General features: G+C 45.0%; 2 protein-coding genes across 2 annotated transcripts; one reads left to right on the top strand and one right to left on the bottom strand.

Moving 5' to 3' along the window:
* The first annotated feature begins 286 nt into the window (after positions 1-286).
* On the top strand, positions 287-21,269 carry BPHL (biphenyl hydrolase like). The gene is made up of 7 exons (XM_033063283.1): positions 287-476; positions 3,391-3,494; positions 4,684-4,850; positions 8,981-9,134; positions 11,477-11,608; positions 17,694-17,817; positions 20,839-21,269. The coding sequence occupies exons 1-7, from the start codon at positions 367-369 to the stop codon at positions 20,924-20,926; spliced, it is 879 nt and encodes a 292-aa protein (XP_032919174.1). The 5' UTR covers positions 287-366; the 3' UTR covers positions 20,927-21,269.
* Positions 21,214-23,972, bottom strand: LOC116997990 (tubulin beta-1 chain). The gene is made up of 4 exons (XM_033063271.2): positions 23,841-23,972; positions 23,077-23,185; positions 22,695-22,805; positions 21,214-22,488 (listed from the first exon to the last, which is right to left on the bottom strand). Exons 1-4 carry the CDS (start codon positions 23,895-23,897, stop codon positions 21,428-21,430), a joined length of 1,338 nt encoding a protein of 445 aa, XP_032919162.1. The 5' UTR covers positions 23,898-23,972; the 3' UTR covers positions 21,214-21,427.
* Positions 23,973-26,692: the final 2,720 nt, after the last annotated feature.

Genomic DNA, 26,692 nt, shown 5'->3' with positions numbered 1-26,692 from the left:
GCGGGGCCACAGAACAAGCCAAACCCTCCCCGTGTTGGCCTGAGTGACAGCGGCGGCCACCAATCAGAGTGAGGACCACGGCCCCTCTCCCTTCACGCCCTGGCGCCCCCCGGAGGTGGTGCCTCATTCCGCCCGGCGGGGGCGGGCTCGGGAGGGGAGGCGAGCCGGCCTCTCAGGGGCAGGGCTCGGGAGGGGAGGCGGGCCGGCCCAGCGGGGCCAGGACACGGGAAGAGAGGTGTGCCGGCCCCTCAGGGGGAGGGCTCGGGGGGAGAGGTGTGCCGGCCCCTCAGGGGCAGGGCTCGGGGAAGGAGGAGGGCCGTCCCCCCGTCTCCTTCCTTCCCCGCCTGGCTGGCTTCGCTGTGTGCAATGTTTTGCCGGAGCGCGGGCCGGGCCCTCCGAGCTCTGGTGCTGCTGCAGTTGCAGCCACCCGCCCGGGCAGCGCCGCTCACGCCCCCGGGACCGGCCGCCTGCTACGGGTAAAATCCACAGCCACCTCCTTCTCCCTTTCCCCGGCTCCCTCCTCCTTCCCGCGGCTTGGGGCACGGGATATTTGTCAGACAGGCGGTGGGATGGACAAAGTGTGTTAGCAGAGGGAGCGTGCATCGGATCGGGAGGGCGGAGGTGACAAAGTGGGGACTCGGGCAGTGTCCTGAGGAGGCTGCTCCTACTTTCCCTGCTCTGCAAGGATCTGTAGCGGGCAGGCTCTGCTGCGCCACCCGGTCAGTGCCTGTCACCCTCCCCTCTGGCGGTCCCCCCGGGCAGGACGTGCCGCTCGCTGACCGCCTGCCCCTCGGCCACCTGCTGCTGCTGCTGGGGGGCTCCCTGGAGGTCGCCGAGGTCGTCAAGAGAACACATGCATCTAATCTATAGCATACTGCTTATTCCGCAGATCCTATTGAGGAAAACTGACGTACTACCGTAATTTTTATCCCTGCCCAGATAAAGAGTAGGTCGTATTGTAGCACAGCTGGAACAGAGGTAGTTGCCAGATTAAGCTGCACTCCTACAGAATATGAGGTGAAGGACAAGATCTGCCCACTCTGCATCTGTGCTGCCTTGGTAAACATAAGGCAGTATGTATCCAATGCCTCTCAAAGAGTTACACACCTTAACATTACTAATTCAAAATATCAGGGTGGGGTGTTTTTGTTTTGTTTTACCAGAGTTTCCAGTTCTGTCAACTAATGGAAAAAACATTCTTCACGAAAACTTAACAGAAGTGAAGTCATCCTACTGACAAGCACACTGATTAAGTGATTTCAGACTCACAGAAATTTGGTATTGGGAGGACCAAGTATGCCTTAGGTGTTGCCAATCCAATACAGCTTCTTAGTGCCTAAAAACCCAACTCATTTGTTGTTAGTCCAAAAAGTAGTGAAAATATCCTTTGCGTGAAACTCCTGGATTTCAGTGGACTTCACTCTGAAGCACAATCCAAGAATGGAAAAGCATTACAGACTCAGCAAAATTCTCAAGCCCCTGATGTTAATATTTAATCCTAAATTGTGAAAAAAATCTGAGTCAGGAAACAGGAAAATACAACTCTGTATATTAAACTGCATGTTGCTAACCTGTTTTTTAAAAGGTAGCAAGCAAGACGTTGATTATTTCTATTTTGTTAGGAACTGAAAGTGGTTTTGGCAATTATTAATCATAAGCAAAAATCCCATCACATAATTCTTAAAATTTAATAGGACTAATGTGCTAATATACTGTGGTGAGAATTATAATAAAATATCTGCTGATATTAATGACAAACCAGAAAATGGCATATGAAGAATTTTTAAAAAGCCCTTATAAAGAAAAAGGTAGAAGTCAGTATTCGAAATGGAGAGAAGGCAGCCATATGAGTGCTACGTGCAGAATTTGAATTGTGAGGTGTATAAATGTGATACACGGACTTTAAGGAGGCTTAATATTACAGGCAAACCATAATTTGGATCACATTAGCATAGCAATTCAGCTAAACTCACTGCAGTTATAATTACACAATTAATTTATTTGAGCTGTACTCTTGCCACAGATCTGCATTTGTAGTCCAGTTCTCAAATTGGATCTGCACATAAGGACCTGATACTATTCTGCACAGTCACAACTTTTATTCGGGCATTTGGCATGATGGGTTACATAGACCCAAGATTTTATGTGAAATCAAAATTGTCTTTGTGCTGAAGAGGTTCTGTGGTTTAACTGCCACTTATGTATTGGGAACCTGATATTGCAAGCTATTATTCATTTTTCTTATGAGAAGGGTTTAAATTAATGGGATTCACTTTGTACCTGTAATCCACCACTTTCAGCTCTATACATACTGTAAATAGTTCAGACTTTACATATTAAAATTAAATTGTTAATGAATTGCCCAGTGCATACCATGGAATAGGAATTGTTATTATATTGAAGACTGGAAAACAATATGTTTCTATGCACCTGAAATTCACAGTGATTGAATTCACAGAGCATGAATATTTAATCTAGGTAAAATTATGGTTAATCAATAGGTAAGCAAATGGCAAGATTTTTATATATTAGCTTTAAAGAAACTCATTTTATTTAATGTTTTCCAAACATTAGGTCACAAATTTGCCTGGGAGAACAGATGTAATGGTCTATACTGTTAAGAAGATACTTTGAATCTGTGCTACTTCTGCTTTCTCACTAGACATTCGTATTTGGATATGGTTTTTCAGGTCACTTATTTGCATTTGCACATATGCCTTGCTTTGTACTGGAGATTAGTGTAAGGGTTTAAGTGTTGAGAGAAGTGAGAGATGGCCTGTGCAGTTGGTTTCTGTGGATTTTTTAGTGGGTGAATTTATTGCTTATGTGGTATTTTCCAATTAAGCCTTATCTCCTGGTGAGATTACTCTGACAGAAATATTATCACATTCTTCTTCTCTGCTCTCATCTCAGAGCAAAGTGGTTTTCATTGCAGACCCTGTGGTTCATGAGGAACAGCAACAATAGATTGTGGTTTCTCTGGCAGATGAAGAGCCTCAGTTTAATAAAAGCAAGGTGAACATCAGCCATTTCGAAAGTTATGCTGTGACAGAATGAGGTTTCTCCTCTCTCATGTATTTATTTCAATGTTTCTATAGCCATGTAAGACTGCCTTTACACTTTCATGGTTGCACTGTCAAGATTGTTTTTCCCCCCCAATCCTTTGGCCTAGCTATGAATGCTACACAGTGATCACAACTGAATAGTTCTGTGCTCCTGAGAAACTTTCTTCTGTGCACCCGTGAAAGGCAAGTGACCCATTAAAATCTCCCAGTGCTGTCATTAATATCTAGGAAAAGTAATTATTCTGTATTCCTGGAGTGACCAGGTAGTCATGAAAATTAACTGTCTGAATGTTTTCCTATTTCTCTCCTCTTTCCCTATCCCTAGTACTTCAATAACATCTGCCAAAATCCAAGTGAATGGAGTCCACCTGCATTATCAGCAAACAGGAGAAGGAAGCCATGGAGTTCTTCTGCTTCCAGGAATGCTAGGTATGGAGATTAGAGCAACAACCTTTTTATCAATCTGGTCTCAAGCAAGAATGCACAAAACAATTTAGTAATGTATTCGACACCTGAATATGGAGCATTGTCATTAAAAAACATAATTGCTACACTTTCAACTGAAGGGAAAATGGAGAGTTGTTGCCATCAGTTTTAAGAACATTTCATTTATCTTACCAGGCACCTTTCATACAAGGTCTTGACTGATCTAGTGGTCACGTGCACTTTTGGATTTAACTATACAAAGGCGGTGTCCAGGACAGGTGGCAAATAGCTACACAAGGTGGAAAATAGCAGAAGGGAGAAAAAATCGGGTCAGCTATATTTGTTACACAGACTGAGTTATGCACTCCCCTTTAGAAGCTGGATGGATTCCAACTGAATTAATAGACATAATGTAACCCTTACAGTTTATTGTGAAAATGTCACTTAAAATTTATTTTTTGCTTAAAGATGTATTTTCACATTTTGCTTATTCAGAGCAAAATCATTAAGATTCTCAGTCGTTTTTTGAGATGGACAACAGCTTCTGCTAGCTAAGTCATGTCTGTCCATCAAAACCACTGTTTTTGATAACAACCACTTAAAATTAACACAGCTTGTTTTTTCTGGGTTCTTGCAGTTCTAAAGGATCCATCAGACTTACCAACAGTTCATGACAGGCTGTCAGTAGGACTATTACTGTGCTCAGAGTTGGGCAAATGCTTAATTGAATAGCTGGATAAGATGATAAAATGTCAAGAACTGAAGAGCAGGAAACATTTGTTCTTCTTGGCAGTAATGTTTTCAAGTCTTCATGAAGTGGTTCTTTCTTTCAAAGAATTCTCAAGGGGAGGGTAGAAAAAAATTAATGCTAGTCAACCTTCAAGTAGTCATATGTTTGAACCTATTGATTTTAAGCAGCTTTTTAAACTAGCAATCCTGTTGCCAATGCAAACTCTTTAAACAGAAATAATGTATTTTTTCAGTTGTGAACAATATTATTATTATTATTATGCATACATTGCTATCATCATAGCAGGCTGTATAAAGCCTCTTTCATAATTTACAAATTTGGAGCAAAATATTTCTGAAAATATTCTCAGTTTCACCTGTATATCCCCGCTTTCCCTTTAGAGTATGTATACTATGTATGCAGTATGGTGGTTAATAAAATTGAAAAATTATAATGTTTCAGGGAGTGGTCAAACTGATTTTGGACCACAGCTTCAGTCTATGAATAAGCAACTTTTCACAGTTGTTGCTTGGGACCCTCGGGGATATGGAAAATCCATTCCTCCATCTCGAGACTTTCCTCCAGATTTCTTTGAGAGGGATGCAAAAGATGCTGTGGATCTTATGCAGGTAAATCTATTATGAGATTTTTTTTTTTTTTTTTTTTAAAGCTGTTTTCCTTAAATTTTGAGAAGGAGGAAGTTTGTTTCCAGCGGATGGCAGATTATGAAATGACCATACAAATGAAGGCTTAAAAGTGAATATATGCACACTATTCCAGAAAATGTTTTCTTCTCCCACCTATTCTGCAAGATGCACAGAGGTTCAGCAGTGGGAATTAATATGAAGCAATATGCTTTTATTCTATAACCCTGCCCTAAGAGGGTTGCAGCCAAGAACCCCATGAGTTTAGTTAAATATGTGTATGAGAAACAAAGTCTATGCGAAGTAATTTAATTGAAGGAATTACCATACTGAAGGGCTCTTAGAAAATTTTCTATCAAATAGAATCTTGGCACTTTGCCTTGGGCAACCCATTTTAAGAAACATTTGATTCTAAAAATTAACTTGATGCTTTGCATTTCACAGCATATTACTGAAGTAATATTTTTGGGAAATCGAAGGCTTCCTGTGACCATGCCAAATCTTACTAATTAATACAGCTATTGTGATTATAAAGAATATGGCCTAAAGCTGTTATTATTTCTCCTTCTTGCACAATTTTTTATTCAGATCTGTGTTTCTGTGTCTCTCTTTTATTGTGTTCTAAAACTGCTGCCACTATTTTCTGATTTAGCTTTAACTAATATTCTGGCTTTTTTGTATTAAGATATACAGTCTCTTTGGTCACATTAAGAAAGTTGGCGGAGCATTAACATTCCAAAAATAAATGGCAAGATTCAGACAATTGCACCTACTCTGTTTCTGTAGTAAACAATAACATTGCTGAAAGCCCATCTGAAACTGGAAATGTGGTCTTCCAGGTGGATTCTGCATAGTGAAACAAAGTAAGTCTGACAGCAGAATCGGGATTAAGACACAGATTTGCCCTCTAGTTGTAAAAGCTCTCTCTCTCTCTGTACTATAAACCTTCAATTTCTTCTGCTACACTAGCAAAGAAATTAAAGATGCTGCCATGAATAGGTAACAAACTTGTAGTCTAAATGGTTGTAACCCTCTTTCTCATCTCTGTTCAAGCTCTAGTAAATGCAAAATATTAAACAGAGCTTTCCCTAAAGGGAATGTAACCGTGTAGCTTCCAGCCAAACAGGACAGCAGCCTGCCAATCTCTAGAGCTGCCAAAGCAAATGAGGCATAGCATCCTGTTTTTTTGAAGATGTTTCTCAATATAAGCATATAATAACAAATTACTAAAATCTTACCAAGCATGGGTGACTTGCTTCTATTTTAGGCTATTATAAAGGATAGCACAAATCCCAAGGATCATTCCAACTATGATTTCCAGAGTATAATGGTTTATATACATCATCCAGCCTACAACGTCTGTATGGGTGAGCCTTCAGAACCTTTGCTCTAGTCTCCTTCAGATTCTGGTATCCCTGCTGGAGCTGTGAGTGGTGAAAGGTTTCTGTGAAACAACAAATGCTGAAATTCTGCAGAGTATTTAGCACTTTTATGCAGAAGACACTGTTCAGTGTCTCCGTTTGTGTTCTGTGAAGGAGTTTGCTTGAAATAAAAGTATAATACACCTAAATCCACTTTGCTGCCCTCCACCCCCATGTTTAATGCTAGCAAAGCCAATAGCATTAAACCAATCATTAGGCAAATAATTAGTGTTGATATTTAAGAAGTTCTTACACTTCAGAGCCACTGTCCTAGCAAAAGGGTGGGCTGGGCTTCTCTATGTTTTTGTAGATCAACTGTAACTTTTGCTTGTGCTACACTCCCTGTGATGCAGTGAAAACATACATGCAGTGCAGAGCAATGTTGTATTGCAGCTCACTCTTGTATGTGGTCATTGGACTGCATTTCACCTAGACCTGGATGGAGGAGGTGACTTCAAAGGAAATTTTGTTAACTCACAGAGTAAATGTGAGCAGCACACAATCACCCACAAAACTCTGCTGTGCAACCTGCTTTCAGGTTATTGCCCATGTTAGGTCAGTGACCTGTACTGTAAGTAGTTGAAAATTAAAGCAAGAAAAGATGCACACCTTATCCAGCATATGTGTTGCATCATGTTGTTTTTCTGAAGGCTGCAAAGGATAAATTAAATTCCTCCTGCTGGAAAGGCATCCTGAGATATCCCAAAGAATGCATCAAGATGAAGGCTAGTAAACATGAGAAATACTGGAGGCAAACAGATCTCAAATAACCTGGCACGAAGAACAAAAAATTTAATCAGCTATTCCATCTATCAGTCAACTTTGAGCTCCATCATTTGCAGTAGGGGAACAGTAGCAACATCAAAAACTCAACCTTTACAAGCACTGCTTCCAACCTCCAAAATCTGCCAAGATACCAGGAGCCCTTCAGCAGCACAATAGTCAAAGTTGGACACAGATTAACTACCTCTTCATCAGTCCAGCACCAACTTCTGATCAGCTGCAAAAATTCAAAGCTCTCTTTTCTTGCTATCAGCTCTTACCCCTACCTTATTTCTTTTCTGTTTAGTAATTATGGCTGTGGAGAGTGAAATCTAAAATTGGTCAAAACTATAGTGAGCAGAATACAGAAGGTGAAGCCAAAACCAGAAGAGCCTTATAGGGATAGAAGTCTGCTAAATATAAAATTGACTAGCAAAGTTGTGCCTCACCTGAGCATCAAGTTCACAAGCAAAGTAGAAAGTTCTTTTCCTCCTCTGTAGTTGTTTCTCTCTTTGCCTGCATTTTACTTTCTTCTGTCACAACAAAGCAGGCCTGGACTTCCAACACCACCAAGCACCAAAGCAATTCATTTAACTAACTTACTCTTTTTTACTCCAAAAGTAAAAAATCCTCCTTAATTACACCTAAAATGCTGTCATTTCTGCAGAACAAAAGCAAAAAACACTTTAAAATATATTTTCTTGTGAATGAGTTCACAAACTGCAGCTCCTATATACAAAACTCTGAGTATTGCTTAACCATTGAATATCATCCATCTACAACCTTCTGATGTATTTTCTCATGAGTGCCTTTACCTTCCCCACTGAACATAATACATACAAAATCCTCTTTTGTGATTGCCAGTACTCTCCATCACATGTAGTCATTTATGGGAAAACAAGGGTTTCAAATTCCAGTAGAAAGCATCATAGAATCACAGAACGTGCTGAGTGGAAGGGACCCATCAGGATCATCGACTCCAGCTCCCGGCCCCGTGCAAGACCATTCCCAAGAGTCACACTATGTGCCTGAGAAAATTATCCAAGCACTTCTTGAACTCTGTCAGGCTTGGTGCTGTGACCATTGCCCTGGGGAGCCTGTTCCAGTGCCCAACCACCCTCTGGGTGAAAAACCTTTTCCTGATACCCAACCTAAACCTCCCCCAGCTCAGCTTCATGCCATTCCCTTGGGTCCTGTCACTGGTCAGAATGAATTAAGATCTTGGTTGTCATATTTTTTGCCCTAAGCTTTCCTTTTGAAGAAGGAGGAATTCAGTTATTAATGTTTTGAATCACAACTGACCATGAAGTAATATTTAAAATATACACTTACAAGCTTCAGAAAATGTGAATTAGCAACTAAAATTTGATACAATCCTTTAGAAAATACTTTAAGCATTTTTTGGTTGTTACAAAATAGATTTTTTTTTAGCTTAGCAAGCATCAGTAAACCAGATCACTGGCTTCTATCTTTCAAGTCTTACACTTTTCTTTTTCCTAAGTTTAGCTTAATCTTGGGCTGCTTATCATTCACACTGTGATAGTCTTTACCAATTTCACACCAAGAGAACCCATAGATTGTTCATATCATTAGGCTCTCTGAAAGGTCTTTACTCTCAATTTTAAATCAACTTTTCTTTTTTAGGAGGGCTTTTTAAAACACAGCAAGAATCTAATAGACTACTGCCTATTTCATTAAAGAGTTACAGAAAATTGAAATGGCATGTGTAATTTCTTGTTTTCCAAATATCTGACTTTTGAAAAACTTTTTTATGTATAGCAAGAAAATTATATTTTCTAATTATAAAAGCTGACTGTAGTTCAACTATGTAATGTTGTGCCTAAAACTGAACAGTTAATTTCCAAGAAATATTTGACATTTGGCTGTAAAGCCAGCTGATGATTTGCATATAACTTTTTTGTATGAATCAAGGCACTAAAGTTTAAGAAGTTCTCCTTGCTGGGGTGGAGTGATGGTGGAATTACAGCACTCATTGCTGCTGCAAGGTACCCAAATCTTATCCACAAGTTGGTTGTCTGGGGAGCAAATGCCAGCGTTACTCAAGAGGATGTGAGAATTTACAATGGTATGTACAAACTTGATATCGTATTCTAAATGAATTAATTTCTACTTGAGCCAAGAATCTTGGTCATGTAACAGCTAAGTGGAAACAGAGCTGAGAACACAACAAACCTAAAGAGACAGGACACAAAATTCACTACATTTCTAGGTGTAGGGATAGATTAAAGTTATAGTGAGAAACTCTCTAACAAATACTCTAGAGGTAATATAATAGATTTTTTAACAAGCCCTTACCAGCTTACCCTGATGAAAAACAGAAGTTATAACAGCTTATCAGTAGTTTCCAGAAAGTTGAAATTTTGTTGTTATAACAAATTCCTAAAAATAAATTCCAAATAATACTATCAAACCCTAGGTTTTAGTTCTTATCTCACATTTTGCACAATGTGGTGGATTTAGTGTTGGCCAAACCTTTTTAAAACCAGGTCCACAGATAATCATTGGGCTAGCTCATTACAGCTTTTTCCTCTAGGGCCTATATAATACAGACAGTGAAAAAACAAGTTCATAACTTACCTTTTAAGTTCAGGAAGCAAATGAATCATTCCAGTAAATGTCCCAAGGTGTCTTTAACATTTGCATTCCTTTGGAGTTAATTATTATCATTAGAAAACCTTGCAAAGTAAAGAAACATGGGATTTCTGATCCTTATTCCACTCATGTGAAATAGAATCTGACATCACTTCTCACTATGAAGAAAAATAGGAAGAAATGGCTGGTGAGCTCAGAAAAGGGCCATATTTCCTTTTGAACATAGAAATGAAATGAGTTAACCATGTCAGCTCTCAACAAAGGTAACCTGGCATAGTTTCATTTTAGTGACTGGAGTTTGATATATAGCAGCAGTGAAATCTCTGTCTTCAGCAAAACTACAAGTGTATATATATTGCACATCTGTACTTACCTTACCTATATAAAAACTAAAAGTGTCAGTAGTAGTAGTATTTTTTTTAGTTTAGAAAGCAAAATGCTTTTTAGCTCTGTAAAATGGTTTATTTCTTTACATGTTTTTATACCTTTGAAATTTTTGTTGTATAACTATGAAATGTACATCTCCCTGCACAACAGACTAAAGTGTGAAAGTAAAATTTAAAAAGAAAACAAAACAAGAACAAAAAAGAAGTCCTATTTACATAGAGCACCCACTGCAATATTGGCCTTTGTCCTTCGTGCGTTGCTGCTTTCAACATCTCTCCTGGCTGAGAGAGCTCAGAGAGTATCAGCATAACTCTTCTACAACTGGCTCATCAGTGCATCTCAGCTGCACTGGAGAGTTTGGCAGGAGAGAAAAGTGTTGATCTGGTATCTATGTCCTATCAACATTGGCCTCTCCCTTCTCTTTTTAAATTAATGCTAGCCACAAGGATCGAACAGTAGATTCTATATGGGAAACAGTTGCTCAGTAGCACCTAGCCTGGGGTGAGCAGACTCATTTCCAATCAGATGCTGTTATAAAATACTTCCAGTCACTGTTACGTTTGTCAATTTTCTGGACAAATTATCTTTGTTAATTAACACCTCACTCCTTTCTTCCTTTAATTCCTTTTTGAAACCAATTAAAACCTTTGCTAGTCACATATGTTGGAGTTTGACGATTCTCTGCTGTGCCAACTTTGTTTCAGACTTTATCAGTACAAAGCTGTAGAGCTGAAATATAGTTTAGTGAAAATAACCCTGAATACCTAGTTTGTGAGCAGTACTGAAAATTTTAGAGGGAAAAAAATAGAAAAATCTGACATATAAATAACTAAAATGTCAGATTATTTGTACAGCTTTAGCCAGCCTGCCATGAGTCACAGATCTCTACTAAGTAGAGTCACTTGTTTTTGTGTAAAACTATGGCAAATGTACCATGATGTCAGTCTGCTGGAATGTCTTAGTAAGAGCTTCCTTCCTCTGAAAGCTGGTAGGAGCCATGGAAGAACTTCCATCCATGAGTCGATGCAAAAGGCTAAAGAAAATAAAAAAGAACTGCCAGGTCTAGGACACTGTTTTTAAACAGTCCCATCTTTATACACAAAATAGCCCTTGAACTTTCTTGTCAAAGCCTTCAAGAAAGAACCATCAGAAGTTTTAGGACTGAGTCCTTTGAATATTATGTTTTTTCTGTTTTTCCTTGTGACAATAATAACAAGATGTTCCCCTACAACTCAGAAGACAACAGCAAAGATTGCACAACTGTCTTTTTTACACTCTTTCCATACTATGAATTATTTAAAATATTAATTGCAGTTTCAAGTTTGAAATACATATTTGCAGTCTGGTTTGGAAACTTCCCCATACCAGGGTGTGGCTTGTACCTTTTACTGGAAAGAACATAACATATTTCAATGTTATTTTATGTAGGCATCCGAGATGTTTCAAAATGGAGTGAAAAGGTCAGGAAACCACTGGAAGAGCTGTATGGACATAAGTACTTTGCAGAAACCTGTGAGGCTTGGGTAGATGGAATATCGCACTTTGCTGAAAATTCAGATGGTAAGACTTTCACAATGTTGAACTGAGGCAATTAGAGTAGCAGGCCGTTCTGGATTTAAAAAAAAAAAAATAAAAAAAATTAAACAGTACTTCTAGCAGCCAGTAAAGGAAGGACTCTGCATATGGCATTAAAAGCTGGGTCTGACTCACACTCAGGAATAACACAATTACTCTGTAGATGGTTCACAGAACCAGAAAGGTACAGGAGGAAAACATTTATGGAAAACATTAGCTGATGAGGCTCTCCTCTTGTTCCACCACACAAAACTGCATTATTAAGACATTGCCTTTGTGCACACTGAACAGGAAGGGTTCTGCTCAGGCAGAACCTTTCTCTCCTCCTCTGTCTCAGTATCAAAGGTTTATCTCTTGGTGACACAGTTAAGATGTGCCAAAAGTAAGGCATAATCTTTCCACTTTTTGCAAAACAGAGCTGAAGAAGTCTTTCAAACCTAGTAGCATGTGAGTTAAAAAAGAAGGGACTTCAGGTTTTAAGAACTCAGTATTGAAGAAAACACATTTTAAAAACACTATTGAAGCAGCTCAGGTGTTAAAAAATAAAACAAAAAAGTGTTGAACTGGACAATGTAATTGTTTATCCCTGATGATTTCTGCAATTACTCTACATAGACCTTTTCAGCCAAGGATATTATGGATAATAATCTGTGGTGCTATTTTGATTCAGAGGGAATTTGCTTTTGATTTGCCTAAAGCATAACATATTAAAAAAAGGAGTTTGTAACTCTTATACACATTTTCCTGTAGTTCTCATAATGAAAGATAGAAGGTGATGTACATTAATAGGCAGCAGGTACTACAAGGAAAATGTTGCTTCATGTCATATTTTTTCCATAAATTTTTGAATACCATCAACACAGGACTAGAATTTCTCCCAGTAAAGTGATGTAACAAATTAGGTTCCAATTTTATTTTACCCTTTCTGGAATCTCCTTAAAACTATATTTTTCTGAAGCATGAAGCCCAGGCTGGTGAATCTGTGGCTGTGACATCCCTTCACTTCCTGCACATGCCTCAGACACTGAGATAAAGTGACTGTGAAAAAGAAGCCACCAAGAAACATATAACAAGGAGTTGAATTATCTAGATGCTGAAACTGGGTCAGATACTGGGAGAAGCTTGATGTTTGCTGCAAGAGATGAGCACCTAACAGACTGCAGGGTTTTTCCCAGGGGAAAATCAATTTTCCAACTTAGATTACAAACAGCTTAGATTGCAATTAAAGCTAAGACACTGCAACAAAGCCACAGATACAGTAGATATAAGAAAAGGTGTTAAGAAAATCCATCAGAGATAAAAGGAGGACAACAAAGCCATCGTTGGTCAAAAACTCAAGTTGTTTTTAAAACTAGACTACAGTAATTTCACGAATACAAGCCGCACCAATTTGACCAAAATTTTGGTGGAAACCTGGAAGTGCGGCTAATATTCCGGGGCGGCTAATCTATTAACAAAATTCTAAAAGCTGCCAACACGGAAGTGAGAGCCCGCGGCAGCCCCAAGCCAAGCTGGAGCCCGGCCGGCCCCAGCAGAGGTGGGAAAGCCTGGCAGAGGCAGGGCCAGCAGTGTGGGGGGCGGGCGGCAGAGCCTGAGCCAGCAGGGCGGGGCAGGGAGGGCGGCAGAGCCTGAGCCAGCATGGCGGGGGAGCCCGGGAGAACTGGGGCTAGCAGTGCAGGGGAGCATGGCAGAAGCAGGAAGGCCGGCGGGTGGGGCTGCGTGGCAGCGGGGGAAGCCCAGCAGAATCGGGGCCAGCAGCGTGGGGGAGCCCGGCGGTGCGGGGGCCTGCAGTGCCGGCCAGGGCGAGGAAACGCGGCGGCGGTGCAGACGGGAGGGGGCGGCTGGCGAGCCTGGTGGCGGCGGCGGCAGCCCTGCCGGCGGGGCTCGCGAAAGCGGCGCTCGCGAAAGCGCCGCTCGGCGAGCGAAAGCGCCGCTCGGCGAGCGAAAGCGCCGCGCTCGCGAAAGCGCCGTGCTCGCGAAAGCGCCGCTCGGTGAGCGAAAGCGCCGCGCTCGCGAAAGCGCCGCTCGGCGAGCGAAAGCGCTGCGCTCGCTAAAGCGGCGCGGGGCGGGGCGGGCGCGGCGCTCGCGAGGCGCGGCGCTCGCGAGGCGCGGCGCAGGGCGAGCGAAAGCGGCAGCGGGGCGGGCGGCGAGCCCGGCGGCGGCAGCCCTGCCAGCCGGGCGAGCGAACGCGGCAGCGGGGCGGTGCTGACGGGAGAGGGGGGCCAGCGAGCCCGGCGGCGGCGGCAGCACCACCCGGCCAGCCCCGCCGAGCCGTGGCGCTGAGCTGGGCCACCCGGCCCCGTCGGCAACCATGAGCGGGCCGAGCCTTCCTGGCCCCGCCCCGAGCCAGTAAAGCCCGCTATGCCGCGATCCTGTTACTAATTGGCCAATTTGTGAAAGCTGCGCACGGATTCTCGCGACGAACGAAAGTGCGGCTAATATTCGGGGTGCGGCTTATCTATTGACAAAGACAGCAACATTGTCGAGGCACCGGGGGTGCGGCTTATAATCCGTGCGGCTTGTATTCGTGAAACTACTGTATTTTCCCTGAATGAGACAGCTTTTAGTGTGAAATACCGTAAGAAATTAACTTTAGAAGGTGCCAACAGTTAATGGAACTGAGTAAGTTGCATGAAGTTGCAACATCCAAGATTCTTCTTGCTGTTCCATGCTTTTTAAAATACAATTTAGTGGTTATAGTACAAAACAGTTTTAGGATTGAAAATTAGGAAATAATAGTTTGGCTACCAGCTATGTTCCTAGATAAATAACCTAAATTTGCTTGGTGCCTGTTCTGAAAAACAGTCAACATTTCTGCAGGTGTTAGAGCACTATGGGTAAAATTTTCTAAACGAAAATATTTAAACCAGTAGAACTGCAAACAAAGGCTGCATAAATAACCAAAACAATTGGAAAAACTGTGAAGCAGCCTCTGGCCGTAGAGCTAAGGAAAGTGTGCATGTATGAGCATTAATCTTACAGCTGTTGGTAGCTGCAAGGTGACAACTACAAATAGACAAAGTTATCTAAAAGAAAAATGGAACATAAAGCCCATGGAGGATATTCTGCCCAAAGATTCCCTTGCAAAAATGCGGGAATTTAGGCAATGAGTTTGGAAACTGGGTTTCTAAGGAATGAAATTAAAAAGGGGAGAAAATTCAGAAAAGTCTTTAAGCAAAACCATTAAAACTATTTCTAATGAGATTAATGACTTGTAAGCATAAAATTATGAATGGGCATGGAAAATAACCTTTGAATAGCTTTAGTACAATTCATATCAAATGGTTATGCATTTGTACTGGGTTTGCATGGCCAGGTTTTGGTACCAGAGAGGTTGCAGTGTGCCTAGAAGCTTCCTCCATGTCTGGCAGAGCCAATGCCAGCCTGCTCCAAGATAGACGTGCAACTGGCCAAGGCAATGAGTGATGACAGTAACACCTCTGTGAAAACATACAGTAATTTCACGAATACAAGCCGCACCAATTTGACCAAAATTTTGGTGGAAACCCGGAAGTGCGGCTAATATTCCGGGGCGGCTAAACTATTAACAAAATTCTAAAAGCTGCCAACACGGAAGTGAGAGCCCGCGGCAGCCCCAAGCCAAGCTGGAGCCCGGCCGGCCCCGGCAGAGGTGGGAAAGCCTGGCAGAGGCGGGGCCAGCAGTGTGGGGGGCGGGCGGCAGAGCCTGAGCCAGCAGGGCGGGGCAGGGAGGGCGGCAGAGCCTGAGCCAGCATGGCGGGGGAGCCCGGGAGAACTGGGGCTAGCAGTGCAGGGCAGCATGGCAGAAGCAGGAAGGCCGGCGGGTGGGGCTGCGTGGCAGCGGGGGAAGCCCAGCAGAATCGGGGCCAGCAGCGTGGGGGAGCCCGGCGGTGCGGGGGCCTGCAGTGCCGGCCAGGGCGAGGAAACGCGGCGGCGGTGCAGATGGGAGGGGGCGGCCGGCGAGCCTGGTGGCGGCGGCGGCAGCCCTGCCGGCGGGGCGAGCGAAAGCGGCGCTCGCGAAAGCGGCGCTCGGTGAGCGAAAGCGCCGCGCTCGCGAAAGCGCCGCGCTCGCGAAAGCGCCGCTCGGCGAGCGAAAGCGGCGCTCGGCGAGCGAAAGCACCGCGCTCGCGAAAGCGCCGCTCGGCGAGCGAAAGCGCCGCGCTCGCGAAAGCGCCGCGCTCGCGAAAGCGCCGCGGGGCGGGGCGGGCGCGGCGCGGGGCGGGCGCGGCGCTCGCGAGGCGCGGCGCTCGCGAGGCGCGGCGCAGGGCGAGCGAAAGCGGCAGCGGGGCGGGCGGCGAGCCCGGCGGCGGCAGCCCTGCCAGCTGGGCGAGCGAACGCGGCAGCGGGGCGGTGCTGACGGGAGAGGGGGGCCAGCGAGCCCGGCGGCGGCGGCAGCACCACCCGGCCAGCCCCGCCGAGCCGTGGCGCTGAGCTGGGCCACCCGGCCCCGTCGGCAACCATGAGCGGGCCGAGCCTTCCTGGCCCCGCCCCGAGCCAGTAAAGCCCGCTATGCCGCGATCCTGTTACTAATTGGCCAATTTGTGAAAGCTGCGCACGGATTCTCGCGACGAACGAAAGTGCGGCTAATATTCGGGGTGCGGCTTATCTATTGACAAAGACAGCAACATTGTCGAGGCACCGGGGGTGCGGCTTATAATCCGTGCGGCTTGTATTCGTGAAACTACTGTATTTAAGAAGGGGAAAAAAAGTTACTGCACAGATGTTACTGCAGCCAGAGAAGAGCAGAGTGAGAATATGTGAGAGGAATAACTATGCAGCCACCAAGATCAGTGAAGAAGGAAGGGAAGGAGGTGCTCCAGGTGCTTGAGCTGAGATTTCCCTGCAACCCATGGTGCAGTCTCTGGTGAGGCAGCTGTGCCCCTGCAGCCCATTGAGGTCCACAGGGATGCAGAGATCCAGCTGCAGCTCTTGGAGCAGCCCATGCCAGAGCAGGTGTATGTATGCCCAAGAGAGCTCTATACCTGTCAGAAATCCATGCTGGAGCAGGCTCCTGCTGGGTCCTGCAGACCCATGGAAAGAAAAGTCCACACTGGAGCAGGTTTCCTGGTAGGACTTGTGACCCAGTGGGGGATTCATGCTGGAACAGGCTGTGCCTGAAGGACTGCATCCTGTGGAAAGATGACTCACCTTGCAGCAGTCTGTGGGGAGCCATTGCTTGTGGGATGGATTCATGTTGGAGAAGTTAATGGAGAACGGTTTCCTATGAGAGGGACCCCAAACTGAAGCACTGGAAGGACTCCCTGAGCAGCAGCAGAAAGAACCTGTGATGAACTGACCACAACCCCCACTCCCCATTTCCCTGCACCACAGAAGAACAGGAGGTAGAACCCAGGAAGAAGCTTCTAAGATTTATTTTACTTCTCATTATCCTCCTCCAATTTTGTTAGTAATAAATTCAATTAATATCCCAAAGTTGAGTCTGTTTTGCCCATGATGGTATTCAATGAGCGCTCTCTCCTGGTCCTTAACTCGGGAACCGTTCATTCTGTTTTCTGTCCCCTGTCCACTTGTGCAGGGGAGTGATGGAGAGGCTTAGGTAGATGCTTAGCCCCCAGCTAGGCTCAATCCGTTAGAGCATTGCAGACAGCAAAGGGCCTGGGAGGTCCAACAGCTATGAGTACAGCCTAAGTTAATTTGTCCCAAAAAAGTAGCACATCTTGTAACCCAACAACTGCTGTAACAAAATGCAGTTAAACGTGAGGGCCATAAGACTCTGAGGCTAAAAAGAACAAAGCCGGGAATGAGATGCATGCGTTAGCTTTGAAGAGTCAAAAGGAGCCTAGGGGAATTGTGGAACAGAAGTACTTCATTCTCTGTATCCTAGAAGTACTTCATTCTCTGTATCCTTTTGTGCTAGTATCCATTAATGGAGCAAATAGCAGTGAAGTAAGATTTTGGAGAAAGAAATGTTAATTATAGTCCTGCTTACCTAATTCTGTAGATTGATCACACAATCCATAGGGAGAGGCAATAGCTAGAACTCAATGGAGTTCAGAGTCCTTTGCGGAAGCAGTTTCATCTTTCATACAATTTTAAACCAAAGCGTGACCTTCGTTTGTTTTCTCCCTAGGTAATATCTGCCAACAGTTGCTGCCAGATATTAAATGTCCCACATTTATAATTCATGGTCAGAAAGACCCTTTGGTCCCACAAGCTCATGCAGAATATATTCATAAGCACATCAAAGGCTCTCGGTAAGTTAAATTACAGAATTTTTATAAACCATTGTTGGAAAAATGAAGTAGTTTAAACCCAGTGTTAAAAAAAATAGTATTTGGACAAGTTGTCTCTGCCACACAGAGAGCTATTCTAAACTTCCCTACCACATTACAATGCAAATAGGGTAGCTGGGCTTTTCGTGCAGTATAAAAAAATTACAGTATTTTAATAAGCTCCTTCCTAAAGCCCTCTGAGAAAAACCAAGTAAGTAAGTTCCTTTTCCTCTTTCCACTACACAAACAGAACCACTACTCCCTAAGCTTTATCAAAGGAAGCAAAGTTGTTTGTTATGACAATTTCATTCCTTTTGCTGTAAGGGACTTAATTTCTGTCTCTTTCAGTAGAATAGGGAATTTAGATACTCTGAATGGAAAGAGATTCCCAGTTAGAGAGAGAAACACAGTTTACTTCTGTTTGCTCTGCCCTACTGGTGTGAACAACCTCAAAGATTCTGATTGTACCTGTTCCATGAATTTTCAGTGTTTTTAAGAAAAGCAGAATGAGAAAATAAACGTACAGGTGTGCTCAGAAACATTACTATATAAACAAGAAAAATATCAAGAAAAAACTGCTTCATGTGTGTTGTGGTTTAACCCCAGTCAGCACTCATAGGATCTGGGACAGAATCAGATGAGTAAAAATAGGGAAAAGAAAACCTCATGCATTGAGATAAAGACAGTTTAATAGCTAAAGCAAAAGCCACACATGCAAGCAAAGTAAAACAAGGACTTAACCCACTCCTCCCACAGGCAGGCTGGTGTTCAGCCATCTCTAGGAAAGCCAGGCTCCATCACACATACCAGTTACTTGGGAAGACAAATGTCATCCCTCCAACACACCCCCTCCTTCTTTCCCCAGCTCTGTGCACTCAGCATGATGCCATATGGTATTGGATATTCTTTTGGTAAGTTGGGATCAGCTGTCCCAGCTGTGTCCCCTCCCAACTCCTTGTGCACCCCCACCCTCCTCCCTAGTGAGGCAGGACGAGAGGCAGAGAAAGCCTTGAGGCAGTGCAAGCCCTGCTCAGCAATAACAGAAACATCTCTGTATTATCGACACTGTTTTCAGCACAAATCTAAAACACAGCCCAGTAACAGCTACCATGAAGAAAATTTACCCCAGGCAAAACCAGCACAGCTTGCAGAGTCCAGAAAGACTTCCTATAAAAAGCTGGGATTTTTACCAGTTGAATTTTCTTCATTAATTTGCATGCAAATGCAAGCATTCTATTACTACTTAATAACAGACTGTGATGATTAGTACTGGAGAACTGAAGTATTGGGAGCGGGGAGGAAAGCATTTTTTTGAATGCAAAGTGTAGGGAACTGTTTTGCTGGTGTCATCTAAGTGAAAAAAGGAATGATATCTCAAAATCAACCCTGCTGATCATAGTAATGCATTCTGCTACAAGAAAGATGAGAACAAGAGATCTTCCTAGCAATCACATGCAGGTGTTTTATTTCATGTCTGCTGGTTCATCACTCCAACATGCCCTGTGTTCAGAACACCTATCATCCTGCTTGATTTCACTGAGCTCCAAAATACTCCAGATGCTGACTAAGGCAAATTATCCCAAGAAACTAGACAAGAAGCCGATAGCTTCTCTTTGGAAGACAAGTCAAAGAGGAAACACTGTTAGAAATTGCCAATAAAGGGTAGAACAGTAATTCTTTGCACATCTGTGCTGAAGTGCTCCCCGCATGCATATTTGTGAGAAAAGAAATCAGACTAATGGTGTTCTCATAAATTCACGCAATGTATTATTAGTGTATTGGGTACATGGTCCTATTCTTCCCTGTTTGCATTGGAAATGACATTTTCCATTGTGAAGCAGAAGGAAAAGCTTAATCTCAGTACATCTTCAGTAACACATGCTTCTACCATCAGTTTTTCTTGCCTTGATTTTTATCTAGTAGCAAAGAAAAAGCTTTTGCTTATAGTCCAGATACATTGCGGGTTTCTCTTATGGTGAAAGAGTGTGCCATCATTCTGCATTTGCATGGTATGGCTGGAGTTTGGTAGCATGACAGTAGCAGGAAACATGAACAGCAGCAGGAAAAAGCGTGCACAGTGCTTTAGTTTGTGCATTTGTGTGCTGCTTATCTTTGAAGAAACAGACTTTAAAAAAATCTGACAGAATTCACTGGAAAAGCTGGGTATGTTCACATGCTTCTGCTCTTTTCCCAAAACAAAACCAAAAGGAGGTTGATCCCTCTTGCTATAGTGGGACTCTGACATGAAGGCAACATAAAAGTATCAGTGAAAATTGTTTAGCTCTGTTGAAACTGCTTAGTAGATGGTAAAACAAAACAATTTAAAGACTTTCCCACCCTATACAAGGAAGCACGCATCCCTGATGTATAAAGTTTGTCTCAGATTAAAAACAAAAGTAGAATTTTGGGCATGCCAAATTCGTATTCATGTTATAAAGATTTAACCTTATTCACAAGTACTACTTGTAAGCTTTTGGTATAGGCAGAGAAGTTCTGACTTCCCTTTTTATTTTAATGGGGGAAAAGTTTTAGTTTTAGATTGTCTTTTTGCAGAAAGATTAGACAAAGTACAAATACTAACCAAGTTTGGGTAATGACAAGAACTCTACATTTCACTGCCCAGCACAACTACTGTTCTCTGAAAGAGGCAAAAGTTCTCAGGTACATTACATACCTTTCAAAGGTGAATCTTACATATGTTTTGAAATCTTACCTTCTCTGAAGATGACCAGAAAGTTTTCTAGAAACTGTGTCTAGGAAACAAAGTTTTGGTTTAGGCTTATTTTATCCTCTCCAAAGTGGGAAAAGTAGTATGCTTATTACTCCAGCTGTTGCTGTGGTTCACATTCCAACCACATACATAGGGACAGTAGTTAAAATAAGAGTTACTGTAATTCCTTGCTGGGTAACCAAGAGCAAGGAAAATGCAACAAGCATTTTAATTACCTATACTCACAGAATAAAATGTATAATAAGTGTTTGGTTTTTTTCCCCCTTTTTAAGGTTGCTTCTGATGCCAGAAGGGAAGCATAATTTACACCTGCGTTTTGCAAAGGACTTCAACAGAGAAGTAGAAAATTTCCTGCGCTAACACAGACTGTAAAACAAGTCAGAGGTACTTAGCCTTTGCCTTGTTTAGGAATTTAGGTTGGCTTTCCATTTTCAATGCAGTTATAGGTAGGTTTGAGTCCTGTAAGACAAACATCAAATGTAACTGCATGAGAAGCATATGTCTTAAAAATACATAAGCCTCAGTGATCAGAGCATATCACTTTAGTGCAAGATTTCTGACATGTCTTTAAACTAACTTGCTGCCACCCAGGCTGAACAGCTGTTCTTTGTCCAAAAGAGGTGTTAAGAAAGACAGAAACCATGACCTTGAATACATGCCTTTATGTGCTCTTAATATTAAAGGACAAAAAACATTGTAAGAATTAGGATTCAGAACTGTTACAATGAGAAATCTGGCAAAGTCACAAATGCTGAGAGGATAACTGGGTACATAGTTTCTAGAAAACATGCTTCACCACCACTACCAGAAGTCATTCAGATGCATGCCTGCTTTACAGAAGTTCCTTTAATACCAGGAGGCTTAAGCCTCATCCTCCTCTCCTTCCTCTTCAAACTCGCCCTGCTCATCAGCAGTGGCATCCTGGTATTGCTGGTATTCAGAGACCAGGTCGTTCATGTTGCTCTCGGCCTCGGTGAACTCCATTTCATCCATGCCCTCGCCGGTGTACCAGTGCAAGAAAGCCTTGCGCCGGAACATGGCCGTGAACTGCTCCGAGATCCTCTTGAAGAGCTCCTGGATGGCCGTGCTGTTGCCGATGAAGGTGGCCGACATCTTGAGGCCGCGCGGGGGGATGTCGCAGACGGCCGTCTTGACGTTGTTGGGGATCCACTCCACAAAGTAGCTGCTGTTCTTGTTCTGCACGTTGAGCATCTGCTCGTCCACCTCCTTCATGGACATGCGGCCCCGGAAGATGGCGGCCACGGTCAGGTAGCGGCCGTGGCGGGGGTCGCAGGCGGCCATCATGTTCTTGGAGTCGAACATCTGCTGCGTCAGCTCGGGCACCGTCAGGGCGCGGTACTGCTGGCTGCCGCGGCTGGTCAGCGGGGCAAAGCCCGGCATGAAGAAGTGCAGCCGCGGGAAAGGCACCATGTTGACCGCCAGCTTGCGCAGGTCGGCGTTCAGCTGGCCGGGGAAGCGAAGGCAGGTGGTCACGCCGCTCATGGTGGCCGACACCAGGTGGTTGAGGTCCCCGTAGGTGGGAGTGGTCAGCTTCAGGGTGCGGAAGCAAATGTCATACAGGGCCTCGTTGTCAATGCAGTAGGTCTCGTCCGTGTTCTCCACCAGCTGGTGCACAGAGAGGGTGGCATTGTAGGGCTCCACCACCGTGTCCGACACCTTGGGCGAGGGCATGACGCTGAAGGTGTTCATGATGCGGTCGGGGTACTCCTCACGGATCTTGCTGATCAGGAGGGTGCCCATGCCAGAGCCCGTGCCTCCGCCCAGCGAGTGGGTCAGCTGGAAGCCCTGGAGGCAGTCACAGCTCTCTGACTCCTTCCTCACCACGTCCAGCACAGAGTCCACCAGCTCAGCGCCTTCCGTGTAGTGCCCCTTGGCCCAGTTGTTGCCAGCCCCGCTCTGACCTACAGGGCAGACCGCAAGCCAGGTGTCACATTAGTGCCCCAGGGACAAACAGGTGATGCCACTGCCCCTTCCCTACGGGCTCCTCCCCTCTCTTCCACCCCCACTCTGCTATGGGGATTCAGGTTCCCTGTGCATGCTCACCCCAGTCTTTCTTGTGCGTGGAGTTCCTACTCGGGGAACTCCTCCACATCCCAGTGTCACTCACCAAAGACAAAGTTGTCAGGACGGAAGATCTGTCCAAAGGGGCCGGAGCGCACAGAGTCCATGGTGCCGGGTTCCAGGTCCACAAGGATGGCACGGGGGACATATTTGTTACCTGTGGGAGGGACCAGAACCAGCGTTAGAGCCTCGCAGTCGGCAGCCAGTGTCACAGGAGCCCTGCTGTTCTCCCATCCTCCTCCCTGCATTTCTCCAGAGAGGCACTGTCACAATCAAGACTACCGTGTTATCAGAGCCTTTCTGAGAACAAAGGTCTCTTAGAGAAGTCAGTGGCAGATGATAGCTCTTGTTCGGGGATTTTTCCAGCCTCAGTGAGCTGTCATGTCCACCCCATTTGTTTGAGGACATCCTAGGAAGCAGGCACTTACCAGCAGCTTCATTGTAGTAGACGTTGATCCTCTCCAGCTGCAGCTCACTGTCCCCATGGTAGCTGCCCGTGGGATCAATGCCATGTTCATCGCTGATGACCTCCCAGAACTAGAGGAAATTTTTGAGAAATGGCCATTAGCCGTTTCCAGTGCCAGTGGAAACAGCTGGCCAGTGCCAATCACACACCCCCAGTGCAGCCCATGCATTCCGCGGGCGGCCCTGACCACTCCCTTGCATGGCAGAGCAGCTGCCGGGTGGGAAGGTGAGTCAGTGCACAAGGGCCGCAGCAGCTGAACTAGCAGGAGGCTGACAAGCAGCCAGAGCACTGAAGTGCAAATTAATTCCTTTGTAGCTTGCATCCAAAGGGTGACCATCTCTGTCTGCATCAATTTGTTGTCCTCCCATTGTCTAGCATTGACTTAAAACCATGCAGCCACTACAAGATGGCAACACCTGCACACGTTCAGTGTGTGGCACTGAACCACCTCCCATTCCCTCCCTCGGGAGCTGGCGCCGTGGCCGCAGAGGGGCGAGGCAGCACGGGATGGCCGCGGCTGCCTGCGAAAGGCCGGGCACGCCAGACGGGAGCGCGGGCATATCCCTGCCCCGCCCAGCCCCGTGGCAGCTCAGAGCGGCAGGGACAGGGGACACAGGGGCAGGAGCCACGACGCCTTAACAAGCCCCGGGTCGCTTTTCATTTCGGGACGGGCTGCGCACCCCTCGCGGGGCGCGACCTGCGACCCCGCTTCCGCACCGTCCATACCTTGGCGCCGATCTGGTTGCCGCACTGCCCGGCCTGGATGTGCACGATCTCACGCATGGTGCCGTTCTCCGAAGGTGCTGCTGTTGCTGCCTTATTCGCCGCTCCCTCCCGCACTCGCAGCTGCGGCGGCCGCGCCCCTCGCTGCCCCTTAAATCGGGCGCCGCGCCCCGCCCCGCCGGTGACGCGCGGCGGGAATGGCGCGGGGCGGGCCCGGCCCCGGCATTGTCTCCCGCGCCCGCTCGGGCTCCGCGTCCGGCTCCGGTCCGGGAGAGGCAGGCTGCGGGCCGGCCCCTCCGCATGCTGAACGCCGCTGGCTTGGGGCGCCGGGGGAACTTCGCCTCCACCCTTCGTGGAAAAGGCCGCAATCGAAGCGACATGGCTTGTCTTGGGGTGAAAAAGAAAACAAAACCGCCTAACTCGTCTTTGCACACCTGTTGGAACTCATCTCCTTTCTTCATTCGCCTCTACTACGCCGTAGCAGCAAAGCACATGCTGCTATGTTTTAATAGCACCCTCAAGCCTGTATTTCTAGCTCAGGCCTGCTTAATCACGTTTCCGTATGTTTGAAGCACAAGCATGGTTTTTCCATAGCTCGGGCACTTGAAAGAAACAAGGATTGGGTGGTGATGTTAAAGCCCACAGGCACTTTCAAGCACGAAACTCTGTTTTAGATAGTGCTGCTGAACATGTGTACATGAAGCTCTAATTTCAGGACCACAGAGGGCTGGTGTGAGATTTTATGCTGCTGCTAAAGAATTATCTTTTCTGGGAGTTATCTAGCAGCGATAGCAGCTTAACACACACAGGAATGAGATTTATTTTTTTTTTTTCTGTAAGTGAAGTTATGTTCTGTGTTACCCGTCACGTGCCACACACCTCATTATGGAACACTTTGAATCCTGCTAGTAGCATCTCTGCTTGATCTCTCCTAGAAAAAAACTGAGATAAATACATGGTGGATGACCAAGGGAGGAGGGACAATTCAAGGACAACAAGGAGAAGATAATTGAACCAACTGTGATGCACACTTGTGTCTGCATTGCTGCCTAGGTGAACATCTGAAACAAATTTCAGCAGGGTCTGTAATGGATTGTGCAGAAGCTATTGAACTGGATTGTAAAACAGTACTTGATCCACAGTTCTGATTTTTTTTTCAGAAATGGAAGTAGCTTCTAGCCACCCCTGAGGACAGCTTTACACTAGCATTAGGGAAGGGAGATGACAGACCACAATGAAGCAAGGAATAGGCTGGTAAAGAGGATGCAAAACAATGTACCTTGTGTTAGGTATAATGAAATTGGATAGAGTTCACCTTAAGCACAACACTGAAGCCCCAAGGGGACAGCATGGTAATGCAGGCTCTAAAGCTTTGCCAAGTATCAACAGGCTGGGCGTAGTTAACATTGCTTATTTTGTGAAGGCTTTTGAACTGTCTCCCATAACGTCCCTGTGGGGTAATTGATGAGGTATGGCCTAGATAAATGGACAGTGAGATGGAGTGAAAACTGGCTGAACTGCCAAGCTGAAGGGCTTGACATCAGCAATATGAAATTCAGAATCCTGCTGCTGGTGCTGTAGTCCAGTGGCAGTGATCCTTGGCCAACACCATTTAACTGCTTAGTTCGTGAGTTAAATGGCAAGAGAGTGCACCCTCAGCAAGTCTGCTGATGATACAAAACTGGGAGGAGGGGCTGGTACATCAGGGGGTTGTGCTGCCAATCCAGAGTGACCTCAGTAGGCTGGAGAAACAGGCTGACAGGAACTTCATGCAGTTTAACAAAGAGAAATGAAAGTCCTGTAGCTGGGAAGGAACAACCCACGGAACCAGTATATGCCAGGGACCACCCCGATGGAGCGGAGCTTGGCCAAAAAAGACCTGGAGATCCTGGTGGACCCCAAGTTGAACATGAGTGAGCAGTGTGCCCTAACAGCAAAGGCTGTCCAGCAACATCTTTGTTTAAGGCAGATTATTACCAGCCAGTCAGGGAAGGGGATAAGCTGTTGTGAGATGCATCTGGGGTTTTACATCCAATTCTGGGCTCCCCTGTATGAGACAGAGATGGGCATTTTGGAGTGAGTCCAATGAAAAGATAAAGGCAGTTAAGGAAGTGGAGCATACAAGGAGTGGCTGAGAGCTAGGACCAGTTTTCCTGGAGAAGGCTCAGGGAGTTCTTATCAGTGTGCATAAATACTTGATGGGAAGCAGTAAAAAAGATGGAGCCAGGCTCCTCTGAGAGGTGTGCAGTGACAGGAGGAGAGGCAATGACAGGTGTAAATACAGAAATCTGAACATTAAAAAAAAACAACAAAAAAACCCCAGGTTTGTTCTGGTACAGGCTGCCCAGAGAGATTGTGGTGTGTCCAGTTTCAGAGACAGTCAAAACCCTAGGGGGGACAACCCTGATTAACCTGTTCTAACTGACCTTGCCAGGCAAAGTAAAGGACTAGACTAGATGATCCCAGAGGTTCTGTCCAGCCTCCACAATTGTGTGGTTGTATGAAAGGGAAAGAAAGGAGTGGGAGGCTGTGTGTGATTAGCAACACCAGACTGACAGTTAATTCATCTCAGTTTCACACTACACTACAACATTATATTGCAAATATAACACCTTCAAAACAAGAAGATCTTTGCAAAAGTGAGGTAAAAATTGATGTGGGAAATCATTACCACTATCAAGAATGAAGTCAGAATGGCCAGAATTGTTTACATAATACTCAGGTTAGCTATGCTTAACACAATATAAATCAATGCATAATGTCACCAGTTTCTTTTTTTTTTTTTTTTTTTGATCAACAGCAGGAAATACTAGTGGCTAGAGAAGTACCATATCTTTGCCTGGAATTTGGTTGCT

This window comes from Catharus ustulatus, chromosome 1, assembly GCF_009819885.2.
Source record: "Catharus ustulatus isolate bCatUst1 chromosome 1, bCatUst1.pri.v2, whole genome shotgun sequence".
Taxonomy (NCBI): domain Eukaryota; kingdom Metazoa; phylum Chordata; class Aves; order Passeriformes; family Turdidae; genus Catharus; species Catharus ustulatus.
Note: the sequence above shows the minus strand (reverse complement) of the source record. Positions and strands in the feature narration are given on the sequence as shown.